This window comes from Lepus europaeus, chromosome 10 (assembly GCF_033115175.1).
Source record: "Lepus europaeus isolate LE1 chromosome 10, mLepTim1.pri, whole genome shotgun sequence".
Taxonomy (NCBI): Eukaryota; Metazoa; Chordata; class Mammalia; order Lagomorpha; family Leporidae; genus Lepus; species Lepus europaeus.
The window spans coordinates 14844907-14861969 of NC_084836.1; the positions used below are offsets into that span (position 1 = coordinate 14844907).

Genomic DNA, 17063 nt, shown 5'->3' on the forward strand with positions numbered 1-17063 from the left:
CGCACCCTGGGAGGCAGCAGATGATGTCTCAAGGGCCCCTGGCACCCACGCGGGAGACCAGCATGGAGTTCCCGGCTCCTGGCTTCAGCCTGGGCCAGCCCCAGGTGTTGAGTGAACCGGGGATGGAAGATCTGTCTTTCCACCATTCAAATGAATTAACTTTAAAAAAAAAAAAAAAAAAAACAGTGCGTTTTCAGGAAATTAATTTTGTCAACAGCTGCACGTGACTGGGCAGCTCACTGTGGGAGCTCACTGTGGGGCAGTTACCTTTACCTCTGAGAGCCGGATGACGGCTATAGGGCTTCTCCACAGAAAACACACAGGCCAACATCTGAGTTAATATTCAGGGTGTTTAAACATCCCTGCGGCCAAAACGTGACCTCTGGGCTGGAAGGAACGAGTACCACCCTGGAATTCAGACTTCGACACTGGCCTAAGCTCCCTGGAACTCGGTGTCCGCCACGGGCCCGCCAAGACGCGATACGTCTCTCACAGTGCGTACGCGGGCCCATGCTGTAAGGGTTCCACAGCGAGAGCCACCGAAGCCGCGGCGCCACACAGCTCCCCCGGGACCAACCGGCCCAGAAGCCCGACTCGCACGCGCGGGGCTCTGAGCATGCGCGGAAGCCCTGAGCATGCGCAGAAGACACCAGCCGGCCTCCCTCAGCCCCAGGGCTCTTTGGGCAACGCCCCCTCAGGAAGCGCCCCGGGCCCTTCCACAGCCCGCTCGCCGGACACTCACCTCTACAGTCGGGATCGGCGCAGCAAGCTCCTCTGGGCTCAGGTTTCCAAACTCTTCCGCTAGCACGTCCATGCTGTTCACGACGAAGGAAAAAGCACACTGAACCTCCACGCCGGCCTTCGGCAAGCACGCCGGAGCACTTCTGCAGGTCGGTGCGCATCGGCCTAAATGGTCCCCGCCGCGCTTGGTCACTGGAGGCACGACAGAAATGTTCCGCCTGCTACGGGACGAACCTGCAGTGGAACCCGGATGTGGTCGAGGCCGAGCTGGAAACTGCGCCCCCTGGTGCAGCTCCGAGGTCGTGCCCGAAAGATTCCAATTTCCGACCTACACGTGCACTGGCCGATGCTCCAATAACTGAGGCCCCCGAAATACAGTGGTGGTAATTTTGAAAGTAATTCGAGGAAAAGTGCGAACGGATAATTTGCACAATTTGAGGCACTAGGAGAATTCATTTTGTTCAATCCAAAACGCACTATGTAGTCTGGAAGACCAAGAAACTTCCCAAATGCCTAGAAGTAGGGTATTGAGTACCTAAACCGCTGTACATACATGTACATACATGGCATACAGCCATCACAGCGGACGCAAAGTGGGGAGAAATTCGCACTAGAGACTAGGGCGTAACAGCACAGTAAGACCAAGGAGTAAGTTCGATAACCAGCACAAGTAGAAATACAATAGGAAAAGATGACATTTAAGTCAATAGGGGAAACCCAATAAGTGATGCTGGAACACCTGACTAGCCATTTGGTTTGAAAAAAAAAAGGCAAAACACAAGTAAATCCTATAAGGATTAAATATTTCACTGATAAAATCTCAAAACGTCAGTGAATATATTTGTAATGTGAAGATAGTGAAAGCAGCAACCCGGAAGTCTTTATAAAGGATAATAGAATTCTAAACATGAGTTTATGATTCTTTGAAAGATATTTAATTTTGTAAACATTTTTAAATATCATAGAGTTTCTTTAGATACACAAGTTGGGGGAGGATAAAGGATTGGCCTCCCTAATTCAGAATGAGCTCTACAAATCAATAGGAGAAAAAAAATTCCACTGTGAAAAACAAGGCACAAGATACCTATAGTTGCTTAATAGATACAGAGGTACTGTTTGGGGAGCTGGATGTTTGCATAACTGTGAATATGCTTAATACCAATGAACCTGAACCATTTTTAATGATTAAAATAGCAAGGTTTATGTGTATTTTACAATTTTTAAAAGTTCATGAACATTGGTAAATATATTTAGTACTTCCAATCCTTCCCCATACATGTAGAACCCTTGCAACGTGTCTCAGCTTGCTTTCTGTGGCTCTGACAAAATAGCTGAGGCTCAGTCATGAAGGAAGAGGTTTGTTTAGCTCACAGGTTGGGAGGTTCAAGGGCATGATGCTGGCTCCTCAGCTCTGGTGAGAGCCCCCTTGACTGCAGCACACAGCACGTGGCACATGGCAGCATGGCGAGGGAAGGTTCACAAGGAAAGACAAGAAGCCCAAGAGCAGTGAGGGGCGAGTCTTGCTGTGTTATAATTACCTTGTTGAGAGAATTAAATCCTTTCCCAGGGCAGTGCTCCTAGTCACCTTACTACCTGCCACTGCGCCCCATCTCTTACAGGTCCACCCCTTCCCAATATCACCACATTGGGGACCATGCTTCCAACACGGGAACCCTTGAGGGGCTCACTCAAACCAAATCCAAACCAATTACATTAGGTTAGTCTTATGTCTTTTCTTTTTTTTTTTTTTTTTAATTTGACAGGTGAGTTAGAGAGAGAGAGAGAGAGAAAGGTCTTCCTTCCGTTGGTTCACTCCCCAAATGGCTGCTACGGCTGGTGCTGTGCTGATCCGAAGCCAGGAGTCAGGCGCTTCTCCTGGTCTCCCATGTGGGTGCATGGCCCAAGGACTTAGGCCATCCTCCACTGCCTTCCCGCATCACAGCAGAGAGCTGGACTGGAAGAGGAGCAACCGGGACTAGAACCCAGTGCCATGTGAGATGCTGGCGCTGCAGGCGGAGAATTAACCAAGTGAGCCATGGCGCGGGCCCTAGTCTGATTTCTGAAATAAATTTCGCTGCTTGTATCTTCTAAGTGTTATGCTGACACCTGGAAAGAAGGGGAAGAAAGAAAAGAAGAATTAGCTCCTGGCTTTGAAGTCCTTAGAGCTTACTTAGAGAGACAAGGTATATTTGTGTATTGTCCTTCTGAGTTACCAGAGAACTACCTATTTAGTGTGGAAGGGACTGGGAAAGTGATCCATGGACGGCAGAGGGGCTCGAGGTTGGCTCAGGTGTGTTGACTTCTGTACGCAACATCCCGTTTGCTTTTTCCCACTGTTCTCATTGGTCCTCCAGCTTTAGCAGACATCAGCCTGAGGAGTTTTAAACAAACCCAGCTTTCTGATTGGTAGCTTGGGGCTGGGGCCTGAAATTTGCATGGCTAACAAGTTCAGTGATCACACTTGGAAATCCTTGCTCTAAGGGAAGGCTTACCGCAGTAATCCTCTGTCAGCCCTCCCTTACCTGGTGGTGTCTGGTTCTGCAGGATGTAAGTTCCTGAAACAGGAGCTATCTTGTTTGTATTCCTGGGTTCTAACCCATTGTTTGCTCCTGAATAAATCTCTGTTGAGTCAATAATCTGAAAGAAATAAAAGCAATGAGTGATAACAAATTTGACATTCTATGAGGGGACTTCAGAAAGTTCGTGGAAATGGAATTAAAACTGATTTTGGCACAAAACTATTTTGAAATCCATGCATATGACAGCTCTTCAAAAAGTTCATGAAATTCATATTATGAAAAAATTACACATGGGGGCCAGTGCTGTGGCATAGTAAGGTGAGCCTCCAGCCCTGTGGCACCGGCATCCCATATGAGGACTGGTTCAAGTCCCAGCTGCTCCACTTCCAATCCAGCTCCCTGCTGGTGGCCTGGGAAAGCAGTGGAGGATGACCCAAGTGCTTGGGCCCCTGAGTCCACATGGCAGACCTGAAGGAAGCTCCTGGCTCTGGATTGGCCTAGGTCCAGCCATTGTGGCCATTCGGGGAGTGAACCAGTGAGTGGAGGACCTCTCTGTCTCTCCCTTTCTGTGGCTCTGCCTCTCAAATAAATAGATGAATCTTAAAAAAAAAAAAATAGTAAAATTATAAAACAAAAAAAAACTACACATTGGACTTGAAAATTGTCTTTTGCACCTAAACGTATCTTTTTACCCCTAGTACTTGTGAAATACAGAAGGCTCTTATCCGTGATCCCGAAGGCCTACATGGAGGTAACTGGCTGACGCTCACAGCTGTCAGCCTTTGCAATCCTCTCTTGCGGTGACTGTTCCTCGCCACCGCCGGAGATTTAGGCAGGCTGCCCACAGCTTGCCTTGACCGAGGAGGGGAAAGTGCGCCACCCGCCACTCAGCCTTCCCCAAACCCGGGGGACAATCCGGCGCGGTGTGGAGCCCAGTTGAAGCTGGGTCTCACTTTATTGTAAAAGAGAGGTGTATATATAGCTGAGGTACAGAGCAGATGGTACAGAGTGGGGCAAGGGGTGGGGTGTTGTGATGCAAAAGGGTCTTAGCAACTCCTATTGTACCACCTTAATGATCCTTAGGCAGAAGCGCCCTGGGGCTGGGGTGTTTGCTACCAGGGAATTGAAACTTAAAGACAGGTTTTCAAATTCGAGGCAGGCTCAGGAAGTTCCTCTAGGCCTCTCCGGATTCACACTCCCTGAGTTTTATACAGGCACCCCAGGTCAAATCTGTGACTTCTTTCTAATCCTCTAAGGGCTGGAGTTTTGAGACCAAAAGGCCAGGAACAGTCTTGTGATTTATGTTTGCTGCTGTCACAGCTGGGGTATTAGTATATAGAAAGCCTCTGGGGCTGGGGCTGTGGTGTAGTGGGCTGAGCCTCTGCCTGCGGCACTGGCATCCCATATGAGTACTAGTTCGTGTCCTGTTGCTCTTCTTCTGATCCAGCTCTCTGCTATGGCCTGGGAAAGCAGTAGAAGATGGCCCAAGTGCTCGGACCCCTGCACCCACGTGGGAGACCCAGAAGAAGCTCCTGGCTCCTGGCTTCGGATTGGCCCAGCTCCAGCCGTTGTGGCCGTTTGAGGCATGAACCAGTGGATGGAAGACCTTTTTTTTTTTTTTTTTTTAAATTTTCTATTTATTTGGCAGGTAGAGTTATAGGCAGTGAGAGAGAGAGAGAGAGACAGAGAAAGGTCTTCCTTCTGCTGGTTCACCCCCAAATGGCCGCTATGGCCGACGCTGTGCTGATCTGAAGCCAGGAGCCAGGTGCTTCCTCCTGGTCTCCCATGCAGGTGCAGGGCCCAAGCACTTGGGCCATCCTCCAGTGCCCTCCAGGGCCAGAGCAGAGAGCTGGACTGGAAGAGGAGCAACTGGGACTAGAACCGGGCACCCATATGGGATGCCGGCACTACAGGTGGAGAATCAACCAAATGAGCCACGGCGCCAGCCCAAAAGACCTTTCTGTTTGTCTCCATCTCTTTGTCTGTAACTCTACCTCTCAAATAAATAATGAATAAAACCTTTACAAAAAAAAAAAAAAAAAGTAGAGTAGTTTGAATAGAGAGAAAGGTATGTCCCAGAGGGGAAAAATGGAATTTGATGGAATATGATCCCATCAGCGATGGCAACCAGGTGAGAAATTGAACAATGCCATAGGATGGGGGTAGAGAACAGGAGATACTGGTTAAAGGTCAGCAGGGGAAAAGCCGGCCCCTCTAAATTGCACCCTGAAATATTAGGGAGAGCTTCTATTTACTGAGGGTTTACTCTTTGCCAACCATTGGAATAACCCCACGTCCATTCAATACTTGAATGATCAACCCCTGGGGGATAAGTATAATTATCCCTACTTGACTGGTTAAAGACCAAGGCTCACAGGAGTTAAGAAATTTGCCCAAGCAGAGTTGGCATTTAAATCCATAATGATCTGATCCCAGAGCCCATGCCATGGGGTGGTGGAAGTCATTTCAACAACCTGAACAGAGGCATGAGGGCATTAGAGCACATCCCACTGATAGGCTTGTGCTGGAGGGCACAAGCCACCAGCCCCATGTAATTCTCTCCTACTTGTCAATCAGAGTACCCCTTTTCCCAAGATGCCTTTGGGGAAAGTTACTCTTCATGGAATTTTCTGGAGGTGTCATAAAACTTCCAGGGGCCTACTTCATACAAAGGAGGTATTGGGAGGTGCTGCTTCCTCTCTTGTTGGAGACCAAGACTAAAGGAGGTACTGAAGTACTATCTCTGCCTCCCTTCACCCACCCCTTTTCTCCCTCTGGCCCACTCCACTTGTCAACTATGCTCACGAGTGTGTGTGTGTGTGTGTCTGCTTTCTCAACTTTTAAGTAAACATGATCACTTTGCACCCTGTGTATGTGCCTGTACTAAGAATGCTTCTCTAAGTAGAAGGCAAGGACCTGAGATGAGAACTAGACCCCACTCCCCCCCCTTGCCAATCATGTTCTGGCAATGAGTGTGGTGCTCACACAGGGCTTGTCAAGGGAAGTGACTAGGTGACACAAGAAAGATCCACTGGAGTTCCGCCATTCATGGCCTTGATGCCATGCTCAACAAATTAGACCTTATTCTGAGAGGTTTCAATGTGAAGGTGCAACTTAGGAAACAAAGGAAAAATATTTTCTTAAAATCTTGGAGCATACATGTTTGGGGAAAAAACATGTGTGGTCCTCATTTCCATATGTGGAAAATTCGTAATAGAACTGGAGAAGACCAGAAACAATGTTGGAGAAAGAATGACTCTTTTTTAAAGATTTATTTATTTATTTGAGAGGTAGAGTTACAGACAGGGAGAGGCAGAGAGAAAAGTCTTCCATCTGCTGGTTCACTCCTCAAATGGTTGCAATGGCTGGAGCTTGGCCAATCCAAAGCCAGGAGCCAGAAGCTTCTTCCTGATCTCCAATGCAGGTGTAGGGGCCCAAGCACTCAGGCCACCTGCTGCTGCTTTCCCAGGCCATAAGCAGAGAGCTGGATCTGAAGAGGAGCAGCCGACACCATAGGTAGAGGCTTAGCCTACTATGCCACAGCGTCAGCCCTAGAGGGAGGACTCTTAAAGGAAAATCCTCAAAGGCTAACATTTCACCAATGGCAAAGTGAGAGTGGACACTACTCTAAGTATGGTAATCACAGAGTATTTCACATTTTGAGCAAGACTGGTCTGTCCAGAAGCCTTCCGCTGCCTGCCACACCCACAGGCCATTTTTTGAAAAACTGTGATGGGGCCGGCACCGTGGCTCACTTGGCTAATCCTCCGCCTGCGGCGCCGGCACCCCGGGTTCTAGTCCCAGTTGCGGCACCAGATTCTGTCCCAGTTGCTCCTCTTCCAGTCCAGCTCTCTGCTGTAGCCCAGGAGGGCGGTGGAGGATGGCCCAAGTGGTTGGGCCCTGCACCTGCGTGAGAGACCAGGAGGAAGCACCTGGCTCCTGGCTTTGGATCGGTGCAGCACCAGCCGTGGTGGCCATTTGGGGGGTGAACCAGTAGAAGGAAGACCTTTCTCTCTCTCTCTCTCTCTCTCTCTCACTGTCTATAACTCTATCTGTCAAATAAGTTAAAAAAAAATTAGAAGAAGAAGAAGAAAAGAAAAACTCTGTGACCTTATCATCCTGTCAAAACCAACAGCCAAGGAACCTTGCCAAAAAGAGTCAGGTAGGATGGATATTAAGAGGCTAAGGTGGGGGCCAGCGCTGTGGCACAGTGGGTTAACGCCCCGGCCTGAGGTGCCGACATCCCATGTGGGCACTGGTTCTAGTCGAAGCCGCTCCTCTTCCAACCCAGCTCTCTGCTATGGCCTGGGAAAGCAGTAGAAGAAGGCCCAAGTCCTTGGGCCCCTGCACCAACATGGGAGAACTGGAAGAGACTCCTGGCTTCAGATTGTTGCGGCCAATTGAGGAGTGAACCAACAGATGGAAGACCTCTCTCTCTCTTTCTCTCTCTGTGTAACTCTGACTTTCAAATAAATAAATAAATCTTAAAAAAAAAAAAAAAAAAGAGGCCAAGGTGGCTTATCATGAAAACCCTGCTCAGTGCCAGGGGCAAGTCCACACTGATTAGTGGAGACAAACTCCAGCATAGACTCTGTCAGAACACATTTTTTAATTAAGACACACCAAAAGGAAGGGCAGCAACCGAAGCGGAAGCATAAGCGCTGAATCAGCAATCAGTAACAGGACAACAATGACAGCTACTTTGATTGGATGACCTAAGGAGCCAATATAGAGATCCCTTAGGTTCAAATATACTGAATTAATAGCTCTGGGACCTTACCCAGTGTCTTAACCTATCTAAATCTCATTTTACACACTTGGAAATAATGATAGAGCATGCCTCACAGCAGATTGCACAGGTACAGGAGATAACTTACATAAAGTGCCTAGGCTAGTTCTCGCCATGTAGTGCTTGGTGGCTTTATTATTCTATTATTTTCTGAAACCCCAAAAAATTATATTCAGGTTCAAGTGCAGCCTGATTCATGGATTTCCTTTCTTTTTTATCTTTAATAAATCTTTATGTTCCTTTCCCTTCAATTTGAAAGACAGTAACATAGTGGTCTTAAAATGAAAAGACAAAGCTTCACTCTGAAAATAAAGAACAGGAGGGCACACATCGATAATACAAATACATTTTTGAAAGATTAAATTGTGGAGGATAAAGTCGTAATTACTAACTGAAATTAGAACATGTTGGACTTTGTCGCTATCCTTTGAAGCCGCCATCAAGGACAATAACTGCAGCTTTCTGTGTACCCTTGGGTTTCTCTGCCAGTGACAATATTGGGTTTAATGAGCCATGGTTCTGATGAGAGATGACAATTTTTGTTCTGATGTACTTAAGCACTTAATCATCACATCTCAAAATACTAAAATCCCTTGAAGCTTGAAAGAGATTTGGGACTCATAAATTACAGTTATTATAATGTGTTCTGGTTGTATTACGCTGTAGAGTTTGCAGACAATTTCACATGTGTTTCATTTGCTCCTCATAATGTATCTGGGAGGTAGGCAGCTAGTAGGGTAGGTGGGTAGGTTAGAAAATGGAGTCCTGGCGATTAAAAGACTGGTTTGAGCTCATATAGCTATTGAGTAGTAGGAGTGAATTCCAATTCAGGTCTTGTGAGCCTCAGTCCCATGCTACTTGTACTGAGCCATGAATGGCAAACTTTTCAAGTTGACATCCCCAGAGCCAGAACAGGCTGAACTTAAGTTCTGAGAAAGAGGCAAGCAAGAAATAAAATAATGCTGCACAAAAAGTGGCATCCCCTATGCCCATGGCATCAGTTGCCAAAGAACTACAGAACATCTTAGCATCACCCTGAATCTGGTTTCAAAATCCTCTCCACATGGTGCTCTGTGGAGCTACCACCAAAGGATCAGAGTAGACCCAAGATTTTAAATCTATTTGCATGAAGCAAAGGTTCGCTGGGACTTAGGGAAGCTGAAGGGGTCTGAGGTGGAGCCTGCTAATGCTTACCAATATCCATGCCAATCTCTTCCTCCCATGCACATTTCCCAGCATCCCTTGCAGTTCCATGAGGAACCTGAAGGAATTCCGTGAACAGAAGTGGGCAATCCTTTTCCTTTCTTGTACTGAGTGAATGGAGTGAACTGAGGATATAGAGGACAGCACCCTCACAACATAGAAGAAAGTTGGGTCCTTGGAGGCCAGAACTGAGTAGCCCCCGGACCCCCCAACTCCACCCCATCCCACCTCCTGCTTTGAACTGATACGAAAAATGAGCTTCTTCTGAGGCCATTGAGACTGGGGAGCTATTTGTTCAGCAGTCCCTCTACCATTCTCATAAAGGTTGACTTTGTGTGACAATGCCCTCCTTAAATGATCCTTGTAATCATTCTCAGAAGCACTGCTGTTTTAGGTGGTTTCCTCATACATGGCTCAGAAATTTTAAACTTGCCAATGTTCATTATAGGGGATTTCTTTTTTCTTTTTTCTTTTTTGACAGGCAGAGTGGACAGTGAGAGAGAGAGACAGAGAGAAAGGTCTTCCTTTGCCGTTGGTTCACCCTCCAATGGCCACTGCGGCCGGCGCACCGCGCTGATCCGAAGCCAGGAGCCAGGTGCTTCTCCTGGTCTCCCATGCGGGTGCAGGGCCCAAGCACTTGGGCCATCCTCCACTGCCTTCCCGGGCCACAGCAGAGAGCTGGCCTGGAAGAGGGGCAACCGGGGCAGGATCGGTGCCCCGACCGGGACTAGAACCCGGTGTGCCGGCGCCGCAGGTGGAGAATTAGCCTATTGAGCCGCGGCGCCAGCCTGGGGATTTCTTTTTTCTTTCTGCTCCTCATAATACTCTTCCTACTTGGGAGAAATCAATCCCTAACTGTATGACTTCAATGGGACTTTAGGAATATTAGTCAATAACTCCCCTCATTCCATCCCTTGCAAATTAAAGCTGGGGCTCTTGACCCAGACTCATTCAATTAAAGTTGGTATCCAGGACTCTAAATCTTTTTTTTTTTTTTTTTTTTTTTTTGACAGGCAGATATAGACAGTGAGAGAGAGAGAGAGAAAGGTCTTCCTGTCCGTTGGTTCACCCCCCAAATGGCCACTTTGGCTGCTGCGCTGCGCTGATCCGAAGCCAGGAGCCAGGTGCTTCCTCCTGGTCTCCCATGTGGGTGCTACAGGCAGAGGATTAGCCTAGTGAGCCGTGGCGCCGGCCCAGGACCCTAAATCTTAAACAAGTGAGGCAACGCAGCAAGGACACTTGAGAAATCAACCTCAAGCCACAACACTCAGTCCAATGTGGCTGGATCCCAGCAGATTGCATTGCTTTGGTTCCTAACCCTTATGACACTTTATTCTTAAGTTTGATCTTCTTACTCAATTACTCAAGGATAGTATCTGTCTAAACTTTTATGTATCACAACAACTAGAATACTTGACATCTAATAGATTCCCCATAAGTCCATGTTGACTGACTGAATGTCTTTATGTCTGGAAGGATCTTGATAAGCAGTACAAGAACTATTCTAAAATAATAAAGATTGGCCAGGAATAGGTGTCTGGCCTAGTGGCTTGGGTAATCACATTCTACACTGGAGTACCTGGCTTTGGCTCCTGACTCCAGCTTCCTGCTAATGTACACCCTGGGAGGCAGCAGTGATGGTTTAAGTAACTGGGTTCCTGCTGCTCATGTGAATTCCAGCGTTGACCCTGGCCAAGCCCCAGCTGCTTTGGACATCTGAGGAGTGGACTAGTAGATGGGTGCTCGCTCTCTCTCTCTCTCTCTGTCTTTGTATGTGTGTGTGTCTGTCTCTCTGCCTCACAAATTTAAAAATATTTGCCCAACATTCCAGCCCAAAGGTATCCAAAAATGATTTAAAAGATGGAGACGTTAATTATCTTGAAATAATTTTTAATATTTTAAAATTCAGATGAGTGCACACAATACATGTTTAGCAGAAGAATGAAAATATGCATATGGTGTTTAATAAAATTTACATTACAAAACACGACCATGTTAGGAAAACCTCAAAAGTACAAGTAAACATTTAGGTAAAAACTAAATAAACAACATGCTAAGGGATATAATTAAAAAGTGCTAACAAATGTAGTTGCCTAAATCCAGACTTGAGACACTGAGATTGACTTTGCCACTTAAAAAGAGAAAATAAAAAGCAGAATGCCCTTCATTTTAAATGCATTTTGAAAATGTCTGCACACTGTTTCCCTGCAGGCAACAGCAGCATAATCAAGTATATAAAGGAGTATCTGCTGGATTCCAATCTGATAATAAAAAAAGCACACCACGTGTTAAGTATACAGTTCATCTCAGAAAGCAACCAATCACACTACACATGTATTACCTTCCTACTGGCAGACCCTCCCTGCCACCCACAGCCCAGGGTAAGCACGGTTCAAAATTACTTCAGCTCAAGAGAAAATGACAATACAAGTCTTTAGCACCTTATGGTTTCTAAGCATAGGACTAAATATGGGTAAGACCAATGACGTGCTCTTCAGTAAAACTCCACTTCCACACAGCTCTTCACGTGGACAAAATGGCTGACTTCTGCACTGACCACTGTGAAAAACATTCAGAATTTCCTACAATTTTGACATGTCATTCAAAATGTGAAGATTGGAGCTAATTCATTCACTCAGTTGTTTCCTAAAACTTCGTACAGTAATGGAAGAATACTCCAATGGTTGAGGTTGTGCTGAGGGAAAGGAGGCTGGGAGCGCCTTATTTCTTATCCATTCTCCCCTACCAAATCACTAAGGTTTAATGAGTTCTTAGTGGAAAAAAAAATCAAAAATCAATCAAAAATATATTTTATATAAATAAAACATTTTCTAGATTGACTACCTACCTCCAAGCTGCAGGACTTCTTTCAAGACTCCAAAAGGAGTATGGAATTCCAGGATAAGTAGGTTTCTCTAAAATCCCAATGACCATTAGTGCTCAGCCTTGCAAAGTTTGATTTAATGCTCAGGCATAATGGTAATGACAATGATACTGAGAAGAGCATCTTGGTCCTAACATGGTAAGGATTTAATTAGCAGAAAAGGTATTTGCTAGTTAAGTTATATGGTTAAAAAAAATCCAAATTTTCAGATGTGAACTTTTATGGAGGATGGGTTCTTATTTTATTGTTAACTTCCCTTCATTTTCTTACAAGTAAACGTAAACCAGTTCAAATCAGTCCTGCCTTACATAGATAACATAGAAATCGTAAATAAATCTTATCAATGGCCTGAGAAATTCAAGACATTAACTAACAGATTTGTGCAAAAATTATTTCAGAGAACAAGTTAATTTGTAAGAAGAAACCAACTTCTAGAAGTTTAGAAGGGAATTGTTTCTATTTTCACTAAACAAACAAGGGAGGTTTTATCTAGAATCTGTATACAGCATTAAAATGTACTTAATAAATTTAAATTCTAAATAAATACTGGCAATTGGTATCACAAAATATGATTTGATACATTTATGGAATTTCAGTACTTACTATGTAAGTTTCTATTACATATGAATAAAATGTAATTGTACATTTCAAATACAATTTTGTATACTTCATGTCATTTGTTTAGAACAATAGTTCCCTTGGTTACTCTCATAACTTTGAACCCTTCTTAAGAAGTTGTACCCAATTTAAAAATCATTAGATTTGAGAGTGACAAGGGAGAAAAACAACTCCTTATGGGTTGAAAAAATAAGCCAAATATAAATGCTTAAGAAAACATTTAGAAGTCTTATATAAGTAATATAATTAATTACAAATTGCTGTCATTAAAAAATCTCTGTTTTGAACTTGAAAATGATGCACAGATCGGGTCTATGTGATGTGCACGTCTTCTGTAATGCTAATATGACTGGATAACACAGATCAGGCTAACACTGTACCATGGATGGTACTGAGAATGTGCCGCATCAATAATGCCATCCATGTAAAGCAACTGGGTACCAAAGTGTTGAATTTCCAATCTCTTATCCGATGCCAAGTCCACTTTAGTTAGTAGGAGACGAAGCAACTACCTTCCCTGTGGCTTCCTCACTGAAGAGCAGCTTTCGAAGTATATTCGCATAAAATGGTCCATACACTTGCTTGTTGAGATTCACAATGCTTGCATATTGAGAGCCCAGTGCTTCTAGTTCCTGCTGAATGACAGCAAGGCCTCCTGGCACCGGGGGCATACATTTTTGAGGGCTTGGAAGACAAAGTAGATTTTTCATGTATAGTTGGACTCGTTTATCTGTAGGGGGAAAAAAGATGTTTTATCTGTCCCATTATTAAAGTACATAATTCTTAAAACAAGAACAAAAAACTGTGATAGGTTGATTGCAATAATGTTCTCAATTCTTTACCATTTCCTACACTCAAACTTTTTACAAAGTGGTGTGCTGTTCCTCCCATCAAGGGATGGAGTGTTTTTCTCCATGCCTTGAATCTGGCTGACCTTATGACTTGCTTGTCCAAGAGAGAATGAAGCAGAAATGCCAGCATGTCGTTCCATGCCCATGCTCAAGAGGCATGAATCACAGTCCACGCTCTGCCAACCACCACCAAGCGAACAAGCCTTGACTTGCTATGGTGTGAGAGACCAAGGGGAAGGAAACTGAGATGTTCCATGTGAGGCAGCCTAGACCAGCCTCTAGCCAATCAGTTCTCAGACATCTGAAAAAGAGCTGCTTACCCGAGCCACAGTTGACCAACCAGATTCATGAGTGAGTCCAGCAAGACCAAAAACTACCCAACTCCTCACAGACTTGTGGGAATACAAAATGTTCATATTTTTAAGCAATGGCGTTTTGGGGTAGCCTGAACTGTATAGCCCTTGTAGGGAGGAATCTTTGACAAAAGTCAATCCCTAATGTCCATGATTATAGTTATGTACACTAAGGCTGAGTTTGAAAACTGGCACTGCTTGTTTGGCCCGTGTCATGTTTGTTGTTTTGTCTGTTTTAAAAGAAGCCACTCAAAAGCATGAAGTTTCACATAGAAATCCAAATTTCTGATTCTTCTTGAAACATCTACAGATCTGGCAAATTTAGGCACTTTTATTACTACATGATCAGGGTGACTATACATCTAAGTTTTCCCAGACAGTCAAAGTTTATACATGTCATCCTGACATAATTAAAAAGAGTTCTCCATGGGGTTCTGTTTTGGACAACAGATTATATGGTCACCACACGTGACCAACCTCAACTTCAATCAAGAGACACTGAGGAAGGCCGCCCCAACATACACTCTAGTTTCCCACCTTCCCCACCCTTCCCGCTTCACTGCTTCAGTGCACCTGAATCTGAGGCTACTGCTGCACGAAAGCACTCCAGTGTGCAGGAAAATCAGGCTGCGGATGGACTGGACAAATCAGTCCTGCTACAGCTCGGGCTGCCTCCAGCTCTCTCTGCCTTTGGAAGCAGAAAACTCACAAATAAGAACATTTGCAAAATGCACTCCATCAAAGTTGAACATCTATGACATTAAACGAAGCTCTGATCTTCAAACATTTCTCTCCAAAATCACACAATCCAGCCAGATCTGACCTGGAACTTAGTTTCCAATGTCCAATACACATGGTTTAGAATTGTTTCCTCTTGGGACCTGCATTGTGGTGCAGGGAGGTAAGCTGCCACCTGCAGTGCTGGCATCCCATATCAGAGCTCTGGTTCGAGTCCTGGCTATTCCACTTCCAGTACAGTTCTCTGCCAATGAGCCTGGGAAGGCGGTGGAGGGTGGTCCAAGTACTTGGGCCCCTGCCACCCACATGGAAGACCTGAATGGAACTCCAGGCTCCTGCCTTCAACCTGGATCATCAGTTCCAGCCATTGTGGCCATTTGGGGAGTGAACCAGAAGACAGAAGATTTCTTTCTTTCACTCTCTCTCTCTCCCTCTCTATGTTTTCCCATTCCTCTCTATCACTCTGCATTTGAAATAAATAAAATAAATCTTTCATAAATTGTTTCCTCTTGCTAGAATGCCCTTCCATCTCATTTCATCTATGCCCTGAGTCAGAAGCTTCCTTCAATGCCACGCCTAAAGTTACCTCCTTCCTGTGGCTTCCCTACACCTACTCTTAAACTATCACAGCCTATTTTTGCCACTTGAGAATGTGTCTCTCGCCTCTGACACCAGTGGACCCTTTGAGGGTGAGGGCTTTGTCTTTTTTATCTTTATATTCCTGGTCTAACATATAGCAGGCACAATGTAAGTGCTGATTGAACTGATGTGAGAATGGAATGAAAAAACTCTACAATCACCAAACTGAAAACAATGAGACCTGGGAAAGAGTGCGGAGTGGAGAAGGCAGCAAAGATGATCTCAGCCTCATCTGAATTTCCAACAAGGAGACGTCATTCATGTATCACCTGTACAACTGAAAATCACTTTCAACAAACATTTGATTGCTGTGTGTATACAAAGAGTCTACACAGCAGGTGGTCCATACTACCTAAATAATTTTTCCTGTTTTTTTTTTGTTATACATTTTAAGAAAAAAAAAAACTGGTTTTAAAGCTACCTTTAGAAGTATCTTTTTAAATGACTAAAAACACAATGAGAGGGGCTGGCACTGTGGCACAGTGGGTTAACGCCCTGGCCTGTAGCACCAGCATCCCATATGGGTGCCGGTTCGAGACCTGGCTACTCCACTTCAAATCCAGCTCTCTACTATGGCCTGGGAAAGCAGTAGAAGGTGGCCCAAGTACTTGGGCCCTGGCACCCACATGGGAGACCCAGAAGAGGCTCGTGGCTCCTGGCTTCAGATCAGCACAGCTCCAGCCGTTGTGGCCGATTGGGGAATGAACCAGCGGATGGAATACCTCTCTCTATCTCTGCCTCTCCTCTCTGTGTAACTCTGACTTTCAAATATATAAATAAATCTTTAAAACACACACACACACACACAATGAGAACTGTTATCCCTTTGGGTAAATAAACAGCACACCAGCTAAGAACAAAGAAGTCAGACTATGGGTACACGGAACAGGAAGGAGAACCATAGTTAACCTGGGCCAAGCCCTTATATCCCAGGAATCTTTCCCAAGTGCTTAATCAATTCTAACTACTTTATAGGCAGAAAACTAAGAGTTAACTAAATACCAAATTTCCCTTTTGACTGAATATAGAGTGGCAGGTCTAAATTCATCACAGACATGACCAAACAGTTTCCCACAAGGTGAAGGCAAAATGAAATCCTTTCAAAATTGCTAGTATACAGAGGAGTGGTTCCGTCTCCTCTGCAGGTTTTAGGCCAAGACTACAGCGACAGGGGCATCTGTCCAGTTAGGATCAGACAGAGTCCCTACCAAAGGTGTGTCTTTGGCTTCCAAAGCTGAATGAGAGACGCTGAAGTAAGTTGCTGGAGTTGCTAGGACAACAATATTTTCAATGAGATTTGAAAAAAAAAAAAAAGTTTTCAATTTGCACAAGTTCGGGACAGTAAGGCTGAGAAGAGTTGGGTAGACAAAAGTTGCTTTCATGGATCGTCAGAGGCCAATTGGGGTGGGGCGCTTCCTGTCCCTGTCGGTTCTGACATTGCCAAGTGCTTCCTTTCTCTTGAGCAAGTGCACAGAGCGCACTCTGACACTCTGGCCACCGCCCAACAGGCTGCAGGGCTCCCACTGACTCCCATGGGTGACAGCGGTTAGGAGTGTAAGCTCTGGAGTCAGGCTAGGGAAGAACCCAAGCTGCCCTCGGCTAGTTAAGTGACCTTCAGTGAGAGTTAGTGAACCTCTTCACGGCCCCCAGGCTTTCACCCATAGCATTAAGTGTCAGCACTGCATGGAGACACGGCAGTTGAGCCAACGTGCAGCCTGTCCGCTGAGG

General features: G+C 45.2%; 2 protein-coding genes across 4 annotated transcripts in view; both read right to left on the reverse strand.

Moving 5' to 3' along the window:
* The window catches only part of POLR3B (RNA polymerase III subunit B), a 116729-nt gene extending 115801 nt beyond the window's left edge, over positions 1–928 (reverse strand). Inside the window, exon 1 of one of the 2 annotated variants that reach the window (XM_062202976.1) lies at positions 743–928. In XM_062202976.1, coding sequence (XP_062058960.1) covers positions 743–814 — 72 coding nt within the window. In that variant the 5' untranslated portion in view covers positions 815–928. Of the gene's footprint in view, positions 1–273; positions 564–742 lie in introns of those variants that run through there. The other variant, XM_062202977.1, reaches the window with a different exon arrangement.
* Positions 929–11164: 10236 nt separating this feature from the next.
* The window catches only part of TCP11L2 (t-complex 11 like 2), a 49504-nt gene continuing 43605 nt past the window's right edge, over positions 11165–17063 (reverse strand). For both annotated transcript variants that reach the window (XM_062202979.1, XM_062202978.1), the window contains exon 10: positions 11165–13484. In XM_062202979.1, coding sequence (XP_062058963.1) covers positions 13240–13484 — 245 coding nt within the window. In that variant the 3' untranslated portion in view covers positions 11165–13239. The remainder of the gene's footprint in view (positions 13485–17063) is intronic.